This window comes from Heloderma suspectum, chromosome 3 (genome assembly GCF_057233095.1).
Source record: "Heloderma suspectum isolate Gila_16-S chromosome 3, 16-S_ref, whole genome shotgun sequence".
NCBI classification, from domain to species: domain Eukaryota; kingdom Metazoa; phylum Chordata; class Lepidosauria; order Squamata; family Helodermatidae; genus Heloderma; species Heloderma suspectum.
In genome coordinates this window covers 182342665-182360501 of record NC_139460.1, presented here as the reverse complement: position 1 = coordinate 182360501, position 17837 = coordinate 182342665, and the positions used below count along the sequence as shown (strand labels likewise).

The window sequence follows — 17837 nt, the reverse complement described above, 5'->3', positions numbered from 1 at the left end:
TGGGAGCTCAAATTCTTCTCAAAGTGACCAGAATGGTTTAAAATTAGAATCAGATGTGCTAAGCTAATTATTTATTATTTTATTTGTTTAAAACATTTGTATCCCCCCATATCATTAAGATCTCAGGGTGGCGTACAGATAAAATAAATTTAAACAGTAGAAAGCAATAAATAATTTAAACAGCTAAAAGCATATTAAACCATTAAACAAGCTAATACCAATCAAAATAACTAAAACAATAAAACAGTTAAAACAGTGTGCAACTTTAGGGAACTAGCTCTCAAAGGCTTTGGTCCAATTAGTCTCAATTAGTCCAAAACCAGATGACAGACCAGTGGTGTGTCTGTGTGTGAGGGGGTAAGATTAACTCATCACTCTCCCATTCTCAGGCCTTTTATTTCCATTTCCTCTTGCCTACCTTCCTTCCACATTTTTTTGGCCTGGGTTATATGTCTCCCACCCTCTCCTTCCCAGAACAGCACATGTGGCCTTTCCTTCACCGCGCACAAAAACATTTCACTCAGAGAGAGAGCTTATTTTAAACAAATTATGACATCCATGTTTCCCACCATCTCCAAGAAAATAGTCATTTCCTTTCTGAAACAATGGATATTTTCCGCTTCTTTGATGACTTGTGCGCTGGGAAAGGGAACTGGGTAATCAGGCACCCCTGGGAATGCTGCTCCGACATGGCAGAGAGCAGCTGCTTGGCTCCTCACGTATCTAACCTAGCAGCCTTATGTAGTAGAGGGGCCAACTTCCTGCCACATTGTATCTCTTTCATACACATGCAGCTAAGATAAACAAGCTGCTGTGTGCACACAAGTTGCATTTTAGGTGTACACCCTGCTTAGGTATGCAATGTGTGAAGCATTTTCCTGTCATTGGGCAAGTGATCATCCATGTCTCAGATGTCACTCTCCCCTTTTTAAAACAGAAATACAAATGACTTATTTCACATGTTTGTTGTGAAGGAAAACAAACACTAGATGATTAAAATGTTATATAAATATTATCTACTATTTATTTATATAGCACCATCAATGCGCATGGTGCTTTACAGAGTACAAGAAGACAAGCCCCAGCCAGAGGGTTTACAATCTTTAATCAGGCACAGGGGAAAGAGCAGAGGAAGGGGGCAGTGGAAGTAGGGTGACCAGGGGAAGAATGCGTGTTCCTCTTTGTGGTCTCTGTGCAATCCCACGTATGGGTTGTGCACCTGCACAGAGCAACAGACTTCAGCAGTTCTGTTGGCGTGCCATCCCCATGGATATTGGGTGCTTGCCATTGTTCACATGGGTATGTGACTGAGTTTTTCTCACTCCCCTTAGACAATGCTTTCCATTCAACATCTTCATCTGCTGCTTTAGAGGAAGAGTTTAAACCCCTCCCCCAAACAGGGGCAATGGAACTATTACCCAATGCCCAATCACAATTTCACTGTTCCCGAGAAAGGTGGAAGCCTTCACCTGATTCTGGCCTTTCAGGATCTTGGTTCTCAGGAAATCCAGGATTGTAACCCTTGCCATATTTCCTTCTGCTCCTTCACATTAGGATTTGTTCACATCCTTAGACTGAAGGATGCTCACTTTCACATAGCCATCCAGCCGAAGCACCGCTGCTTCCTTTGCTTTGCTCTGGGAGACCACTGCTCCCATTTCAGTATATCATTTGGACTCACCACACAGTCCCCAGCGTATTCATGAAGTGCATGGCTGTCATTGCTACACATCCCCATCAGCAGGAGAGTTCGCTCTTCCTATGCATAGACAACTGACTACTTACTGCATTCATGTACTGCCAACTGGCTGACCAAGTTTATGCTTCACATCTGCAACACCCCGAGACTCTGTGTCAATGTGGCACTCTCACTTGATACCAACGTGACTCCTCAAGTTCATCAGTGTTCTCCTAGACAATGTGGATGCCCATGTGTATCTGCCTTCTGGTAGAGCTTGAACCCCTATTGGGTTGGTTACTAATACAGCTGTTGCACCCAGCCACCCAAACTTCCAGATTCAGTTCCTAGGGCTAATGGCTTTGAAGGCTGTCACACCCTTCACCAGTCTGAGGAGATACTCTCTTCAGTGTTCGTTCCTAGATGCATTCCAGACATGGGTAGACTCCCAGGCCAAGGATCTCATCCCATCTTTAAGAGCTCAGCACTCCCTACAACCTGCTCCATGGGACCTCGTTCACCCCTTATCCCCTAACTGCTATAGTTAAAAACCTGTGGGACCCCCTGAATCTAGTGATAACCCAGGCACCTCTGGGAGTTGTGGAGACACTGAGATCTTCAGCAATCATTGACCCAGAGGAGCCTTTGGACAGGGCCCCTGAGGGCTGTACCTCACCCATAGATGCAGAAGAGGAGGCTGAGCATCCATTCAGCCCTGGAGTGTGCTGGTGCCAAAAGTGGAGGCACAGGCCACCTCTTGGAGTCAAAGCACATGCCCCAAGACCCACAGCCAGGCTCCTCAAGAATACTTGAGAGCAAGGGTATCCTCAGAAGTAGGGGTCTGTAACCAGGACTAAAGGCTTTCAGCTGTACTTAGATGTGGGCTGGGAGACTTGACTATATAAACTGTCATCTGAGACCTGCTGGCTGCTGGAACAACACTTTTCTTTTCCAGCACCTTGCAATCTAGTTTTCCTGACCTTGCTTACTCTTTGGCCGGATCTCTTATGCTGCTGACCACTTGACTTCTGTTCTCTTGGACTGTGTTTGACTTGGACTGCTTGCCTGTGCTTGAGTTTGGCTCTGGAAAAAGTGCAGAAAAGGGCAATTACAATGATCAAGGGGCTGGAGCAACTTCCCTATGAGGGGAGGTTACAACAGCTGGGATTGTTTAGCTTGGGAGAAGGTGAGTAAGGGGAGCCATGACAGAGGCATGGAAAATTGGGCATGGTGTGGAAAAAGTGGATAGGGAGACATTTTTCTCTCTCATAATACTAGAACCCAAGGTCATCATATGAAGCTGATTTGTGGGAGATTCAGGACAAATAAAAGGAAGTACTTCTTCAAACAGTGCATGGAATTTGCTACCACAAGATGAAGTGATGGGCAGCAATTTGGACAACTTTCAAAGGGGACTGACCAAATTCATGGAAAAGGCTATCTATGGCTACTAGTCCTGATGGCTATATGCTACCTCCAGTATCTGAGGCAGTATGCCCCCCCCCCCAATCCTGTTAATAATGAGGGCAGGCACAAGGAAAGCAGGATGAGGCTGACTGTATTCTCATCACCCTATTTATTTGTTTTATTTGTACCCCACCTTTCTACCCAGAAAATGGCACTCAAGGTGGCTGTGGCCAAGGCTGCCATGGCTCACAGCCCTGTTTCTACTCTTCTGTGTAGATTCTCTATGTCCTCAGCCTCTAGAATGTGGCAGTTCCATTCCCAGCCTGTCTTCCCAACAAGATTTAGCAGGTCCTGGAGGCAGCATGTGGGCAATCCCCATGGGCCACTTACATTTCCATATCACCCTGATAGTGACATATCTACGCTGGTCACCAATTGTTTTCCAGGCTCAATTCAAGGTGTTGATTTTAACTTTTAAAGCCCTAAATGGTTTAGGGCCTGGCTATTGAGGGACCATCTATCTCAGTATGAACCTGCTTTGTTATTAAGATAGCAGGAGAGGCCCTTTTGAAGACACCCATGCTTACAGAGGCCTGCTTGTTGGGCATGAGGGAAAAATGGCTTTTTTCCTGTGTTACTCCCGAACTCTGCAACACCCCCTCCCCCGGAGTTATGACTGGTCCCCACTCTCTCTGCATTCAGGAAGCGGGGCAAGACGCATCTTTATTTTGGCTTTTTAAATTGTTGTGGTTTTTAAGGTTGTTTTTAATGTTTTACTGTGTTTATTTATCTTTGTGATTTGTGTTTTCTGAATTTCAACCAGAGCCCATTCTATCATTCCATCCATTAGGAGATGCTGCATAAGCTTCCTCACTAAGACCATCTGGAATGAGCCGCTGCCCTCATCTTTGTATCCAGACATGCACACATTGATTGCTAAGACAACAGCATTTGCTTTGATGGAGACTGAAGATCCCAAAGTACTACAGTCTCACTGAAGGTCTCTCCATCTCTCCTGAAATGGTAATGCACTGGTCAGCAACTACAACTGAGGTATCTAAAGTATGTTTAAATTCATGAATTCACAGTGGAAGGACTGTTTGTAGTTTTTGGACCTCAAGGTAGTTGGCAACAGAAGAACTTGAACTAAGCGAGTAAGTATTCCTTCTTGTGATTGGCTGGGGTGATGGCTCCATCACCCTGCCCTCTAACCAGACTATCAGCCGAGCAACTGGTCTGCCTGTGGATGTGGGGGAAGAAGATGAGGAAAGGAATTAAAGGGAAAGATGGTGGTTGCATTTGCAACAAAGTAATAAGAATCTATACCTCCACAGAACTCAGTGGCCCAAGAAATGGACCACAGAACATAAGAGCCCTGCTGGATCAGACCAAGAGTCCGTCTCATCCAGCATTCTGTTCACACAGTGGCCAACCAGCTGCCAATGAGAAACCCACAAGCAGGACATGAGTGCAACAGCACCCTCCTGCCCATGTTCTCCAGCAACTGGTATACATAGGCATACTGTCTCTGATACTAGAGGTAGCATATAGCCATCGGGACTAGTAGCCATTGATAGGCTTTTCCTCCATTAGTTTGTTTTAAAGCCATCCAAAGTGGTGGCCATCACTGCATCTTGTGGAAGTGAATTCCATAGTTTAACTATGCGCTGTGTGAAGAAGTACTTCCTTTTATCTGCCCTGCATCTCCCACCAATGACCCAGGGTTCACTTTCTCCACACCATGCATAATTTTGTACATCTCCATCACGTTTCCTCTTACTTGCCTTTTTTGCTAAGCTAAACAGTCCCAGATGTAACCTTTCTTCATAAGGGAGTTGCTCCAGCCCCTTGATCATTTTACTGGCTCTTTTCTGCACTTTTTTTTCAACTCTACGATGTCCTTTGTTAGGTACAGTGACCAGAACTGTACACCGTATTGTAAGAATGGTCACACTGCAGATTTGTGTAAGGGCAGTATGGTATTGGCCGTTTTATTTTCAATTGCTTCCCTAATTATGCCTAATTAGGAAAGGAATTGAAAATAATGGGGGGGGGACTCAATTTGTTAAAATTATTGCTGATACAAAGGTTACAGGCAGGGGTGCTTAAATCATGTGTCCACCAATTCTGCTCTGGAAATCATACCCCCCCCCCCAGTTATCCCCTTCCTCTGGGCTCTAATGCTAGGAGGGGCCTTCTTGGGCAGAAAAAACCTCCACGCGGAGCCATTGCAGGGGAATGTTTGCAGCCACAGGAGGGGTTAAGTGCCCCTCCCTCCCAACTATGAATCCTTCCCTGTAAGTGGCCTCCCCCATTATTTCTTTATCTGGACAAATCTAGGTTGGAACCATGCATTTGCCCAGACATCTAGGTTTGCCCACTTTCTGGGCACAAACTACTGAATCTGACCGCCCCCCCCCCCCAGCTCTAAATGATTTAGGTGAGGGGTGGGGAACCATCTTTGGCCAAGAGCCAAATGGGCTCTGGGCTAGGAAGTCAGGGCTGACATGCCAGCCGTAGGCAGGGCATGTGGTTCCCTGATGTGACTGACCACCCACCCCTCCTGAAAATTCTCCCTGGCAATTAGGCTTTTAAAAGTTGAGGATTTTGAAAAGCCTGATTGAAGCATTGGGGGTGTGTGTGTGTGTGTAATTTTTTGAGGGCTGGATGGGGATCCCCAGTGGGCCATAGGTTGCCCACTCCTGGCTTAGGTCCCACGTATCTCAGAGAATCCCCACCATGCACCTCTCCTGGACACTTCATCCACCACATAGGAGCCTTGCTCCCAGTATTGTATTTGCTGATCCTAGTTGCCTGGCACAAGGGTTCTCAGTGGTGGCACCCTTGTTCTGGAGCTTCCTGACTAATAAGGTTCAGCAACAGTTGGGGAATTCTTATGTTTTTTATTCCAGGTGTATTAGGTTTTATTGGTATCTGCTGCTATTATGAATTTGTAATTGTTACTTATATTATTTACTATTTTAATTCATTGTATTGTATTGATTGGATTCTATTGACACTTTTACATCAGTAGAATCCACATTCATAGAGAGATGAATGAAAAACTGCATTAATAAATGAAATGTACACTACCCAAACAATGTTAAGCCCTTTGAAGTGCTATAAATTTTAATAGGAGAGTTAAAATGTGCTTTAAAGACTCTCCCATTCAACTGGATCAAGAAGTGCTCAGCTATGGTTACGTTGTGTCCACTATATATGTGTTAAAATCTATTTTTCTGAGTGCTGTACAGACACTGAAAAGAAATATTCCTAGTATGGACGGTTTATAAAATGAAGAGACAAGCAGAAGGAAAAAGATGGAAATGGGAGTTAGTTATAGCTATAACTATCAAACAAGCCATTATTTACAGTATAATCATGGGCTGCCAGTTTTGAAACCGCATCAACCACTTCACATTTCTCAGAATAACAAAAGTGAAAGCCCTCTAAAACAAATTAAAAGGTACTTGCTTTTCTCTTGCAAGTGTCCCTGTTCCCAGTTCTTCCCCAGCTTCTGGTTTTCAGCTTAGCTGGGGCAAAAATATCCATTTAAAATTACCTGGAAAGTTAATGTGTGGAGGGTATTGATGGACAGAGGATTCCTGCCCTCTGATTCTCCTCTGCTAGTGCCCCTGCAACCTGCATTTGTGTTATGAGAGAAACATGGGATTGGATTCGTCATGTTTCTGTGAACTTTAGTTAGAGCCACTATGAGGTATCTGGCTCCCCTCCGCCCCTCCTGTTTTGTTTTTCTAACCCATTCTTCATCCAATGAATTGTTTCTAAAATACAACTTCTTCCCAGATCCACCACCTTGATCACCTCATCTCAACGATATGCATGCTTTTGTGGCCAAGTTATAAACTCTGAGCAAATGCTTAAAGTGTCCCTGCAGCATGTTCACTGACCTTGTCTTTTACAGCTGTATGGTCAGAGTGGTTAGCAGCTACCAAATGCTTCCCTGAAGTGGTAGCTAGATAAGCAACACGGGGGTAGGGGGACCGGGCACGGCACAAACAATCCAGGAATCTCACTTGCCACAGTATTCTGAAGTCCATCTCAAAAGTTTAAAATGGTAAGCTATGTTCTGAAACCAGGGATTAATTGCAAGAATGGCTGCAACATGAAGCCCAAAATCATGGCCAAATGTGTTTCAGACCACACTTATTAGTTGGCCACATGGGCAGGAGAGGATAAGCTTCTGAGTTAAGTTTTGGGAAGTCTACTTGACATACATATTTGTTCCATTAAAAGATATCCTGTCCCATAATTTTGAGTTTTACCAATGCAAAATAAGATGGATAGTGTTAAAATACAAAAATAAAATAAAAACAACCCATGCTGTTCTGGGCCATGGGATCCTCCATTTTTCTATAATGATTTAGCATTTAAAACAGACAACCCTTGCCAAACAGTGGGACGCCTTTAATCTAAACTAATTCCCAAATTGTGTATCAAAATACACTAACATATCATGAGAACTGGTGTGCCATGAGAAATAGAATATGCTTCTGTGAACCCAAAGTCCCCATCCAAGAAGGGGCTGCCCACTGGCTCTCTACATGGTTTACTGCCCTGGCCTTTCCTCCTCTGGGATGCAGTATTCTTGTACATCTCTGCATCAAGTATGAGTGAATCATTAAATCACTCCTGATGCAGAGACACAACAAATTTACCTCAGATGAGGCAGTAACTCTGGAGGAGGCTGCCTGTTGCATCTCTACCAGAGCCACTGCTCTGGACTTGCCTCTTTCCAATCAGGGGAGAATAGTGACCCCCTGAAGAAACCCCAAAGGGTAATTCTTACTCTCAAACATGTAAAGGGAAACCTTTTTGAATGTAAGAATAAAAAGTGCATCCAATTCTGATTGATTCCTAGATTATTCTGTCTTCTCGAGAAGATCACAGAAAGACCACTATACAATGGATTAGGGTCTCAACAGAAGGACTTCAGCCTTCACAAAATAAGTGGATGGACATGGGATTCAATGACATGGGATTCAAGCTGGTTCACTGCAATTTTAGTATCCAAAAATAACTAGTGCACTGAAACCAATCAAACAAGAGAAACCTTTAAGTCGGTGTTCCATTGTTAATTTGCTAAGGACTCAACACCTTAACATTGCTTCAACAAGGTCAAATGCACTGCCTGTAATGCCATCTCTCACCTCCCATTACTGCTAGCAAAAATCCTCACTGATCTTCCAGAGCGGCATGCAATCTATGAAGTGTTTGCGTGTGCTCTAGCCACTTACCTTTCTTCCACTGAGCACTTATTGTGAATGATTGGTGCCAGCTGAACATTCTGGATGGGTGAAACATCTGGCTGGTGGAAGAGCAGGTCCATGAATTAAAGTCCTTCAGTGACATGTAGGAATGCCTTAAAAATCATGCTGCCAGAGGAGTTCCTTGAAGTTGAAGTGCAGAGAACAGTGGTATGGGATTTAAAATCTTAAACTGTCACTGGGCTCCCAAGGAGTACAAGAGACAGAAGAAATTCTCGCAGCCCAGTCAGAAAGCAATAGAGGAAAGTATATTTTCTCTGGAGTCTGAATTCTCACTCCTGCTGCTGCCAGAGGGCTGTTCCTTTGGAGGCTACAGAGCTGCAAGTAGGCTTGCAGCCAGCTGTGACTTTAAAAGGGAGCAGCCCTGTGGAATGCATCTCCCTTGGTTGATAGGTCAAGATGACTGGAGAGGTTTGGACTACCTTAGCTACCAAAGTACCCTCCTGAGAAAATAAGATGCCAATGTGTTTGCATAATATTGGGGGTTTGTTTCTTGTTCTTTTAAAAATCTAAGGTTTGTAAATGGGAGGAAATAGGCTGGAATGTTATTTTTTTTCTTTCCTGTACAGTAACATGTCTGATTTCACTGTATGATCCTACTGAGCTGTAAAAAGGTTGGGGACACTCAAAGAATCCCCAAGGGCAAGATTTACAGAAGGGGCCTACAACATTTCTAGCACAGCCCTATACATATCTACTCAGAAGTAAGTCCCACTGAGTGCAATGAAGCCTACTTCCAGGTAAGTGGCTATAGGATTGCAGCCTTAAGGTACAATCCTATGGGAATAGGCGACTGCCTATCCAGTGCAGGGCAGGAGAAGCATGGAGGGGATCGTTCCCTCCGCACTTCTTCTGCCCTGCATTTGCAGCTAGACAGCAGATTTCGGCTGTCCAGCCATGGGAAGGTGGAGTGGGGGAGGAGCTGCCAGACAACACATAGGATGTGTCGTACCAGCATTTCTGACTTCCCCACCCCGGAACACCCCCCAGAATGCCCTGTTTTGGCCGCTCCGCAGAACTCTTCCAAGTGCGGAGCACAGGGCCGTTCCGTGCTGCCTGTGAGGCAATGCGGAAGGCGGGGGGAGGTCGGTTCTCCAGGAACCAACCTCAGAGTGCGGGCTTTGAGGTTAGTTCCTGGAAAACCATATATCCTATGGCTGTCTAGCAGCCATAGGATTGCTCCCTCCATTAGTTAAACTTCTACCCCAATACATGTTACTGTTTTTAAAAAGACCTCAGGATGACTTACAACAAATAAAAATAAATAAAACATAATTACAGTAACTCACATATAAAGACATGTAGGTCAAGCTTTCCCTTCCCTGTTTGGCTCAGTAGCAGGAAAAAACTGCTGTAAGATTCCTGCCCATCCTCTTCTCTTCTGAATCCACATCAGGATGAAGACAGAAGGAGCTGAGGGGAACCTAGGGATGTTGTCCCCTCTGGCCTCAAGATCCCAGTCTATGAAAATCAACTAAAAATAAGTTTAAAAACCACAACTCACTTAGAAACAACTAATTTCTTCCCAGTTATAATTTGTTTTTATGTAGTTTTCATTGCAACTACAATGACTGGAAATTAATGAAAGTCAGGAAGAAAGAGGCAACCTTTACATATTTTTAAAAGCTCTATCACTAAGGGTTTCTCCACATGGGGTTTTTATCTTGCTATTGAGACTGATTACCCTTGGAAGTTTGCGGGCCCATTTCATGACATTGTCAAGCTCCAGGGTATCTCCCGCACTATATGACCTTTATCCCATTTTTAAAAGGATCTGAGATATGAGCTATCAAATTACAGCACCTTGAGTTTCCTCATGAAAAGAGGAAATCCCACAATAAGAGGAGCTAGACCACATCACCATCTAGTGGCTGTTTAATGAAACATATAGAACACAGATAAGAGGGGAAAGGGGGGAGGGAAGTGCTTGTAAAGGGAGCCCATCGTGATCCTGCCTTTAAAATGGAAGCAGAAAGCCCTGGGATTTTAGGCTGGTGTAGAAATGCTCTAAAACAGGAGTGGGAAAACTTTTTAAACCCAAGGGCTGGCTCTGGGCAAATACATTGGGGAGCAGCACGCCAGCACTGGACAAGACCACAGCCCAAAGTTGGTGAGGCCGCCACAATGCTTGCATCCAGCACCCAGTGTGCTTGCCTGGATGGACACACACACACACACACACACACACTCTTCTCCCCCCCCCCCCCCGGCAGCTGCCTTTATGTCCTGTGCAATGAGAAAGGGAGCCCCTTTCTCACCATGCAGTAGAGAAAAGCTGTTATCTTGATCATTCTGCATTGCTGATTGGAGATAACAGCTTTTCAGTGCTGCAAGAAAAGCAGCAGGAAAAGGGGACTTGGGTGTCATCCCCCCCCCCACCCCCTGGCTGGAGGAATTCTCTTCCTACAAGGTGCTAGAGCTCCTAGAGATAGAGCCAAGGAGACTTGGGGGTGTCTGGGCCCTCAGGGGAGATAGCCATGGGTCCATTCCTGCAGGAGGAGAGTTCGACCTCTGAGGTGGAAGCTGGGTGACCACCTAGCCCCAGAGAGCATTGTTGCCTCAAGAGGCAAGCCAGTAGGACTCCTCTGAGAAGGAGTGCTCAATTATAAAGGTAGACTCCTCAGGAGGAAAGGACTCCTCAGAAGCAAGGTCCTCCTGAGGAGTAGGACTTTTGCCAGAGGGCCTGTAATTAACTGCAGCTGAGTTCTGGCTATAAAAGTCTTCAGTTTCAGTCTAGCAATTGCTGGAACAATGTCTTATCTTTAGTTTCTCTAAATCTTTAGTTTAGTTTCTGCCCGATTCTGTCTTTTGGATTGTGTTTCTGCTTGATTACCCTCCCATGTTTTGACCTTGGCTGAACCTCAGACCTCTCTTCTGGAAACCACCTACTTGCCTGGTGATACTGTGCTTTGACTACTGCCTGTATCTTGACCACTCCTGCCTTCACTTGGTCCCATACTGGATTGTAACCATTGTTATTGACCATTTGTCTGCTGAATGGACTTGCTTATTGGATTGGTCCCTGTGTTTGCCTAGCATGGGATCTGAACCAGCTACAGCAGGACACTCAGGAGAGAGGGGCCATTTTCTTTACTCCTCAGCCCTTTGTGCTGGTCAATACCGTGCCCATTTTACAGATAGAGAACTGATGAGAGAAAGAGTTACCCATACCCAGCAACGAGCTCATACCTGAGCAGAGACTTGAACCTTTATCCCCCAAGATTAATGTTCTTTCCCAAGTATGCTGGCTTACTTACAGTAAATTTTGAAGCGAGTTAGGCAATTAGTATCTAAATAGAAATGTTATTTTGTTAGCCCGTTTTATGTCATTCCTAATGCCCTGCCACAACAAAAATTGGATCCCCAAGCCAAGTCTCTCCAGGTTGTTTGCTAAGAGATTGCTTGAGTTGGAAGTCTTCACTTAAGCCAAGGCCCCTTTTGACTTCAGAGCAATGAGACCAAGTTCCAGTGGTGTAGTTCAAAGCAGGAACTTTGAACTATAGCATCGCCGCAACTACTGTAGTTCCAGTACATTTTTTTTTTTTTTACAATAGGAGTATTTATGTTATCTGCCTGAGTAATATTTGGCAGTGTTATCAGCTTGGGGGCTTGGAGAACAGCTCTGGCCTGGCACTGATCCTTCTCTTAAGTAGGCACGGTTCAGACTGTGACTGGACCAAGGTCACCCAGTGAACTTCGTAGATGATCTGCGATGTGAACCCTGGTCTCCGTAGTCAGGCAGGCAGGCATCCATCGGGCAGGAAGATTTGCAATTCAGGCTACCTGGAGGAGATGTGGGCCATCCCAGGATTGAAGGCGCCAGGCTGGAGGTCTTATCAGAACTCAAGGTCATAAACCAGCTTGGAATGTCAAAGGGCCAGCACAGCTGGAGAGGTGTGAAAAATCCATCTCATCCTCCTTGAGGGAAGGGTGGGATGAACAAACTAGAAGCTGGGCAGTAACTAGATAAAAGAGGCAAGTGGCCACCCTTCTTTTGTCCTTTGGCTTTATTCAGTCCTGGTGGAAGGTGTTGGAATGCTGGCTAGGACAAAGAATCCTACCACGAGGTGTGATTAGCTAGGCCAGGTAGTCTTTTAATGTTTTATTCTATGTTGGGTTTCCATACAGGGAATTGGCACTTGCAGGAATTCTAAACTGTACTTTGTTTTGTTTCTCTTCCCATTCCCTTGCCCCGTAACATGTAAATAAATATCTCAGACTATTGCTGCTAGTTTTTTACTGGGTCAGTGCTAAATTCAGTGGCTACGGTTTCCTTCCCAAGGTGGGGAGAAGGTTGGGGGTTCCTCTTGGGTTTGGCTTGGGTTCCTCTTGGTTTCCTCCGAGCCAGTTCAGAGAGGTATTGGCAGGGGATCAAGAGGGCTAGTAGAGCCTGGGGGTCCTGCCTTCCTTTACAATAGGCATACTGCCTCTGGTACTGGAGGTAACATAGCCATCATGACTAGTAGCCATTCAGAGCCTTGTCCTCCATGAATTTGTGTAATCCCCTTTTAAAGCCATCCAAGTTGATTGCCATCACTACATCTTGTGGTAGCAAATTCCATGGTTTAACTATGCACTGTGTGAAGTACTAGTTTTTATCTAACCTGACTCCCCCACTAATCAACTTCAGGGGATGACCCCAGGTTCTGTGTCTCCCTGTCCACTTTCTCCACACTGTTCATAATTCTGTACACCTCTGTCATGTGTCGTAGAATAGCTCAGAGTGTAATTCCTGCACACACAGGCACACAAGTGGCAGTCATATGCATACACATTTCCAGAAACATAGTTACTGTGGAAAGCCTGACCTTTAGCAAAGGAGAATATTTTAGGAGCCTTAGTTCATATATGTAAGGCAAGATATAGCATTATCCTCTCAAACAAAGCTGCATAAATATTTCAATGACCTCAAGCTAGGCAGGTAGCAAAATTGATAAATTATGCAAAGAAGTGATTTCCCCCTCTGAATATTCCAGGACACATCTACCTGGGGCTGATCTACACTTATGGGTTTTTTTTTGCTTCCAATGAGGTTTCACCGCCCATCTTTCACACTACGCAGTGCCCACCTCGAATTGGAACCAGAATTTCCCTCTTCTGTGCTCCCGCTTTCAATACCCTGATACCCTGGTATTTCCCCCTAATGTGTTCTGATTTTCCACCTTTGCTACCATATCTGTCGTAGTCCCCTCCCCTGCCTGTCCATATACGGCCGAGTTTGTATTTCCCTCCTGTACAATCACAGCTCTCGATGGCCCCATGTTGTCTTCCAGCTACTGATCACATAGCTTCCTCAGCATTCAGTGTTTCCTCAGCAACAAGCAAAGGGCTGGATGTGCACGTGCTTGTGTGATCTCAGAAGCTAAGCAGGGTCGGCCCCAGTCAGTAGTTGGATGGGCGACCGCCTGGGAATCAGGCTTCCTACATTGAGCAGGGGGTTGTTCTATCCCTTCAAATGAGACTAAGTTTTACCCCCTTCTATCCCCCGCTGTGGGTTTTTAAAAAAAAAAATTAAGGTGTTATCTTTGACGAATCGTGGCTTCGCCGTGATTTTTTTTTTTTCTAATTCAGGTTGAAGATTTGAAGCTTCACATCTTCAAATCTTCAAAGATCATGCCTGAAATAGAAAAAAAAACCACAGAGATAAGCCACGATTCTTCAAAGATAATGCCTTAATTAAAAACAAAAAAAAAGCCGAAGCAGGGGATAGAAGGAGATAAAACTTAGCCCCATTTGAAGGGATAGAACAACCCCCTGCTCAATGCAGGAAGCCTGATTCCCAGGCGTCGCCCATCCAACTACTGACTGGGCTGACGTGAAGCTTCGAATCTTTGAAGATGCCAGCAGCCGCCCCCCCCCAACACAAGCGCTGGGTGCTGCCGCCACTGCCCCTCTTCCTCATGCCGGCTGTCAAGGGCTGGCACAGGGAAAAGAGCATTGGCAGACACCCCCCAGCCACTCACCTTCGCCTCCAGCAGGTGAGAGGGGAGAAGAGGATAGGTGCCTCCTCCTTCCCTCCACCCCCACCTGCTACAGTGGCGGTGGCAGCAAGGGACAAGCTGGTCATTTTCCCCAAGGCCAGGAAAACATGCAGAAAACGACAAGCCTCTCCCACACCACTGCCATGCGGCAGGCGTGGAATCAGCAGAAACAGGAACAGTTTCTGATCCTCCAATGAGAGCCGCCATCTTTAAGAGCAGGAAAACAGCACAGTGCTTGAGTGTGAACCGAGCTCACACATTCAATGAAGCACCGCAACGGGGAAAATGGCTGAGTATGGATAATCACGTTTTAATGCAACAGCGTTTAACCCGACAGGACACCGAATGTGTTGTGATGGCGGGCACAGTGTACATCAGCCCCAAGTGGAAATATGAATATGAATGGGCTGAAAAGGGTTTTGCGAGTAGGGCAACTGAGAAACCCATCAGTAGGATGGAAAACCCATTCTCACAATTTTCCTCTGTTACGGGTAGCGCTATGCCTATTTTTTTTATTTCTTACCAGTGCTGCTGTCTGCTGAGTATGGCATTTTTAGTTCTGTTTTGTTGTTGTTATAAGTCATTTTAACAAGGGGGTTAATCTACACGGGGCTTTTAGTCCAGTTCTACTCTGCCCCCAAGTTGATTGTGTCAGATGACACACATAGTTAGCATGGCGTTTCTTGCCCTAAATCTGGGGTTTTTTTCAAACTCATTTTGTGACTTTTTTTCTGTCACAGCAGCTTCAGCATAGTTTGGGAGTTTCATAGAATCATAGAACAGAATCATAGAATAGTAGGGTTGGAAGGGGCCTAAAAGGCCATCGAGTCCAACCCCCTGCTCAATGCAGGAATCCAAGTCAGAGCATCCCTGACAGATGGCTGTCCAGCCTCGTCTTGAACGCCTCCAGTGTGGGAGAGCCCACCACCTCCCTAGGGAATTGGTTCCATTGTCGTATTGCTCTAACAGTCAGGAAGTTTTTCCTGATGTTCAGCCAGAATCTGGCTTCCTGTAACTTGAGCCTATTCTTCTGTGTCCTGCACTCTGGGATGATGGAGAAGAGATCTTGGCCTTCCTCTCTGTGACAACCTTTCAAGTACTTGAACAGCTCTATCCTATCTCCCCTCAGTCTTCTCTTCTCAAGGCTAAACATGCCCAGTTCTTTCAGTCTGTCCTCATAGGGCTTTGTTTCTAGTCCCCTGATCATCTTTCTTGCCCTCCTCGGAACCCTCTCCAGTTTGTCTGCATCCTTCTTAAAGTGTGGTGCCCAGAACTGGACACAGTACTCCAGATGAGGCCTAACCAATGCTGAGTAGAGGGGAACTAGTACTTACCGGGATTTGGAAGCTATGCTTCTATTAATGCAGCCCAAAAGAGCATTGGCCTTTTTTGCAGCCACATCACATTGTTGGCTCATATTCAGCTTGTGGTCTGCAACAAGTCCAAGGTCCTTCTCGCTTGTCCTGTTGTTGAGCCACGTATCCCCCATCTTGTAACTGTGCATTTGGTTTCTTTTTCCTAGGTGCAGAACTTGGCATTTATCCCTATGAAATGTCATTCTGTTGTTTTCTGCCCAGCGCTCCAGTCTATCCAGATCACTTTGAATTTTGTTTCTGTCTTCCAAAGTATTAGCTATCCTGCCCAAATGATTTTGTGTCATCTGCAAATGTGATCAGCATTCCCTGCACCTCCTCCACCAAGTCATTAATAAAAATGTTGAAGAGCACTGGGCCCAGGACTGAGCCCTGCAGTACCCCACGCGTTACCTCTCCCCAGTTGGAGAAGGTCCCATTGATAAGCACTCTTTGAGTCCGATTCTGTAGCCAACTGTGGATCCACCAGATTGTCTCATCCCACTTTGCCCACTTTGAGCTAGTTTGCTCATCAGGAGATCATGGGGCACTTTGTTGAAAGCTTTGCTGAAGTCGAGGTATATGATGTCCACAGCATTCCCACGGTCCACAAGGGAGGTGACTTGTTAAAAAAATTAGATCAGATTTGTCTGGCAGGATTTGTTCTTGACAAATCCATGTTGGCTTCGAGTAATCACTGCATTGTTTTCAAGGGGCTTACAGATGGATTGCTTTATCATCTGCTCCAGAATTTTCCCAGGGACTGATGTCAGACTGACTGGTCTGTAGTTCCCAGGTTCCTCCTTTTTACCCTTTTTGAAGATAGGGACAACATTAGCCCCCCTCCAGTCATCTGGCACTTCACCCGTCCTCCATGATTTCTCAAAGAGAACAGACAGCGGTTCTGAGAGTTCTTCTGCCAGTTCCTTTATTACTCAAGGGTGCAGTTCATTTGGCCCTGGAGATTTGAACTTATTCAAAGCAATTAGGTGTTCCTTGACCATATTCCTATCGATCTCAAGCTGCAATCCTGCCCCTTCAGCCTGTACTTTGCCTTTGCCAGGGCAGTCATAGACCCTCTTTTGGGAGAAGACTGAGCCAAAGTAGGAATTGAGCACCTCTGCCTTTTCTTTGTCATCTGTTATCGTTTTGCCATCCTTATTTAATAGCTGAACCACCATTTCTGAGGTCTGTGTGACCTCAGCTGGCTTCGGTGCAGGCTGGTGGAAGTGGTGCTGATTGGTTGAAAGGAAAGTTGTGTGGGGAGAGGGTAAGGGTGTGGGGAAAGCAAAGGGCTGAATGTCAACCCAGAAGTAACTCATTGCTTTCAATTGCACTTTGCCGAGTATAGGAGCAGAGGAGTTGGGAGAATTCCTTTGCCGGCCCTTTTTTGTCAAAAGTGTGCTTTTGTGAACCTGGGCTCAGTCGCTGCCTCTCACTTTAAATATTCATTGAGCTCAGGAATAGGGAGGAGAGCCAGTCCCGCTGCTATGAAACTGCACTGTTGCAAACCTGGGCTCAATTGCTATCTCTCGCTGTAAATATTCATTCATTGAGTGCTGGGTAATCATGCTTACTTGGAAGCATTACCTTAGGGGCTCTGCATTACCTAATCCCCTCCCCGCTTCCTTGTGTTATCACTCCAATCCACCCCTCTCTTGCAGAATGGACTGTTCATGCATGTCTGCAGCCTTGCTTTGGGTTTCAGGAACTGGCTCCACCAAGAACACAGCTGATATCCCCATGCAATGTACAGTTCTCAAGGAATATCTTCAGGTTCACTATTATTATGCTTGTGTTTATTATGATGCTGCTTTACCAAGTTAATTTCCCCAAAATCAGTTGTGCATTTTAAATTCTTGTCAATAATCAATAAATGTGCAAAGTTCTTGCATATGTGTATGGATTCTTAGGTGGGGAGGTCTTCTCTAAACCATAGATGCTCTATGACCAATGTCTAAAGGTCCCTGTTGTGCTTAACAAATGCGTGCCTATGGGAACCTGAACAAGGGTAAACACATATCTGCACAAATGGGAGCACATTCTACCTAGGGAAGTAGTGGGCTCTCCCACACTGGAGGCATTTGAGACGAGGCTGGACAGCCATCTGTCAGGGATGCTCTGACTTGGA

The 17837-nt window shown here is 45.4% G+C and overlaps 1 protein-coding gene across 1 annotated transcript in view; it reads right to left on the bottom strand.

The window, feature by feature from the left end:
* The window catches only part of LOC146350504 (uncharacterized), a 46991-nt gene extending 38533 nt beyond the window's left edge, over nucleotides 1-8458 (bottom strand). The window contains exon 1 of the mRNA XM_084845135.1: nucleotides 8344-8458. Coding sequence (XP_084701261.1) covers nucleotides 8344-8458 — 115 coding nt within the window. The remainder of the gene's footprint in view (nucleotides 1-8343) is intronic.
* Nucleotides 8459-17837: the final 9379 nt, after the last annotated feature.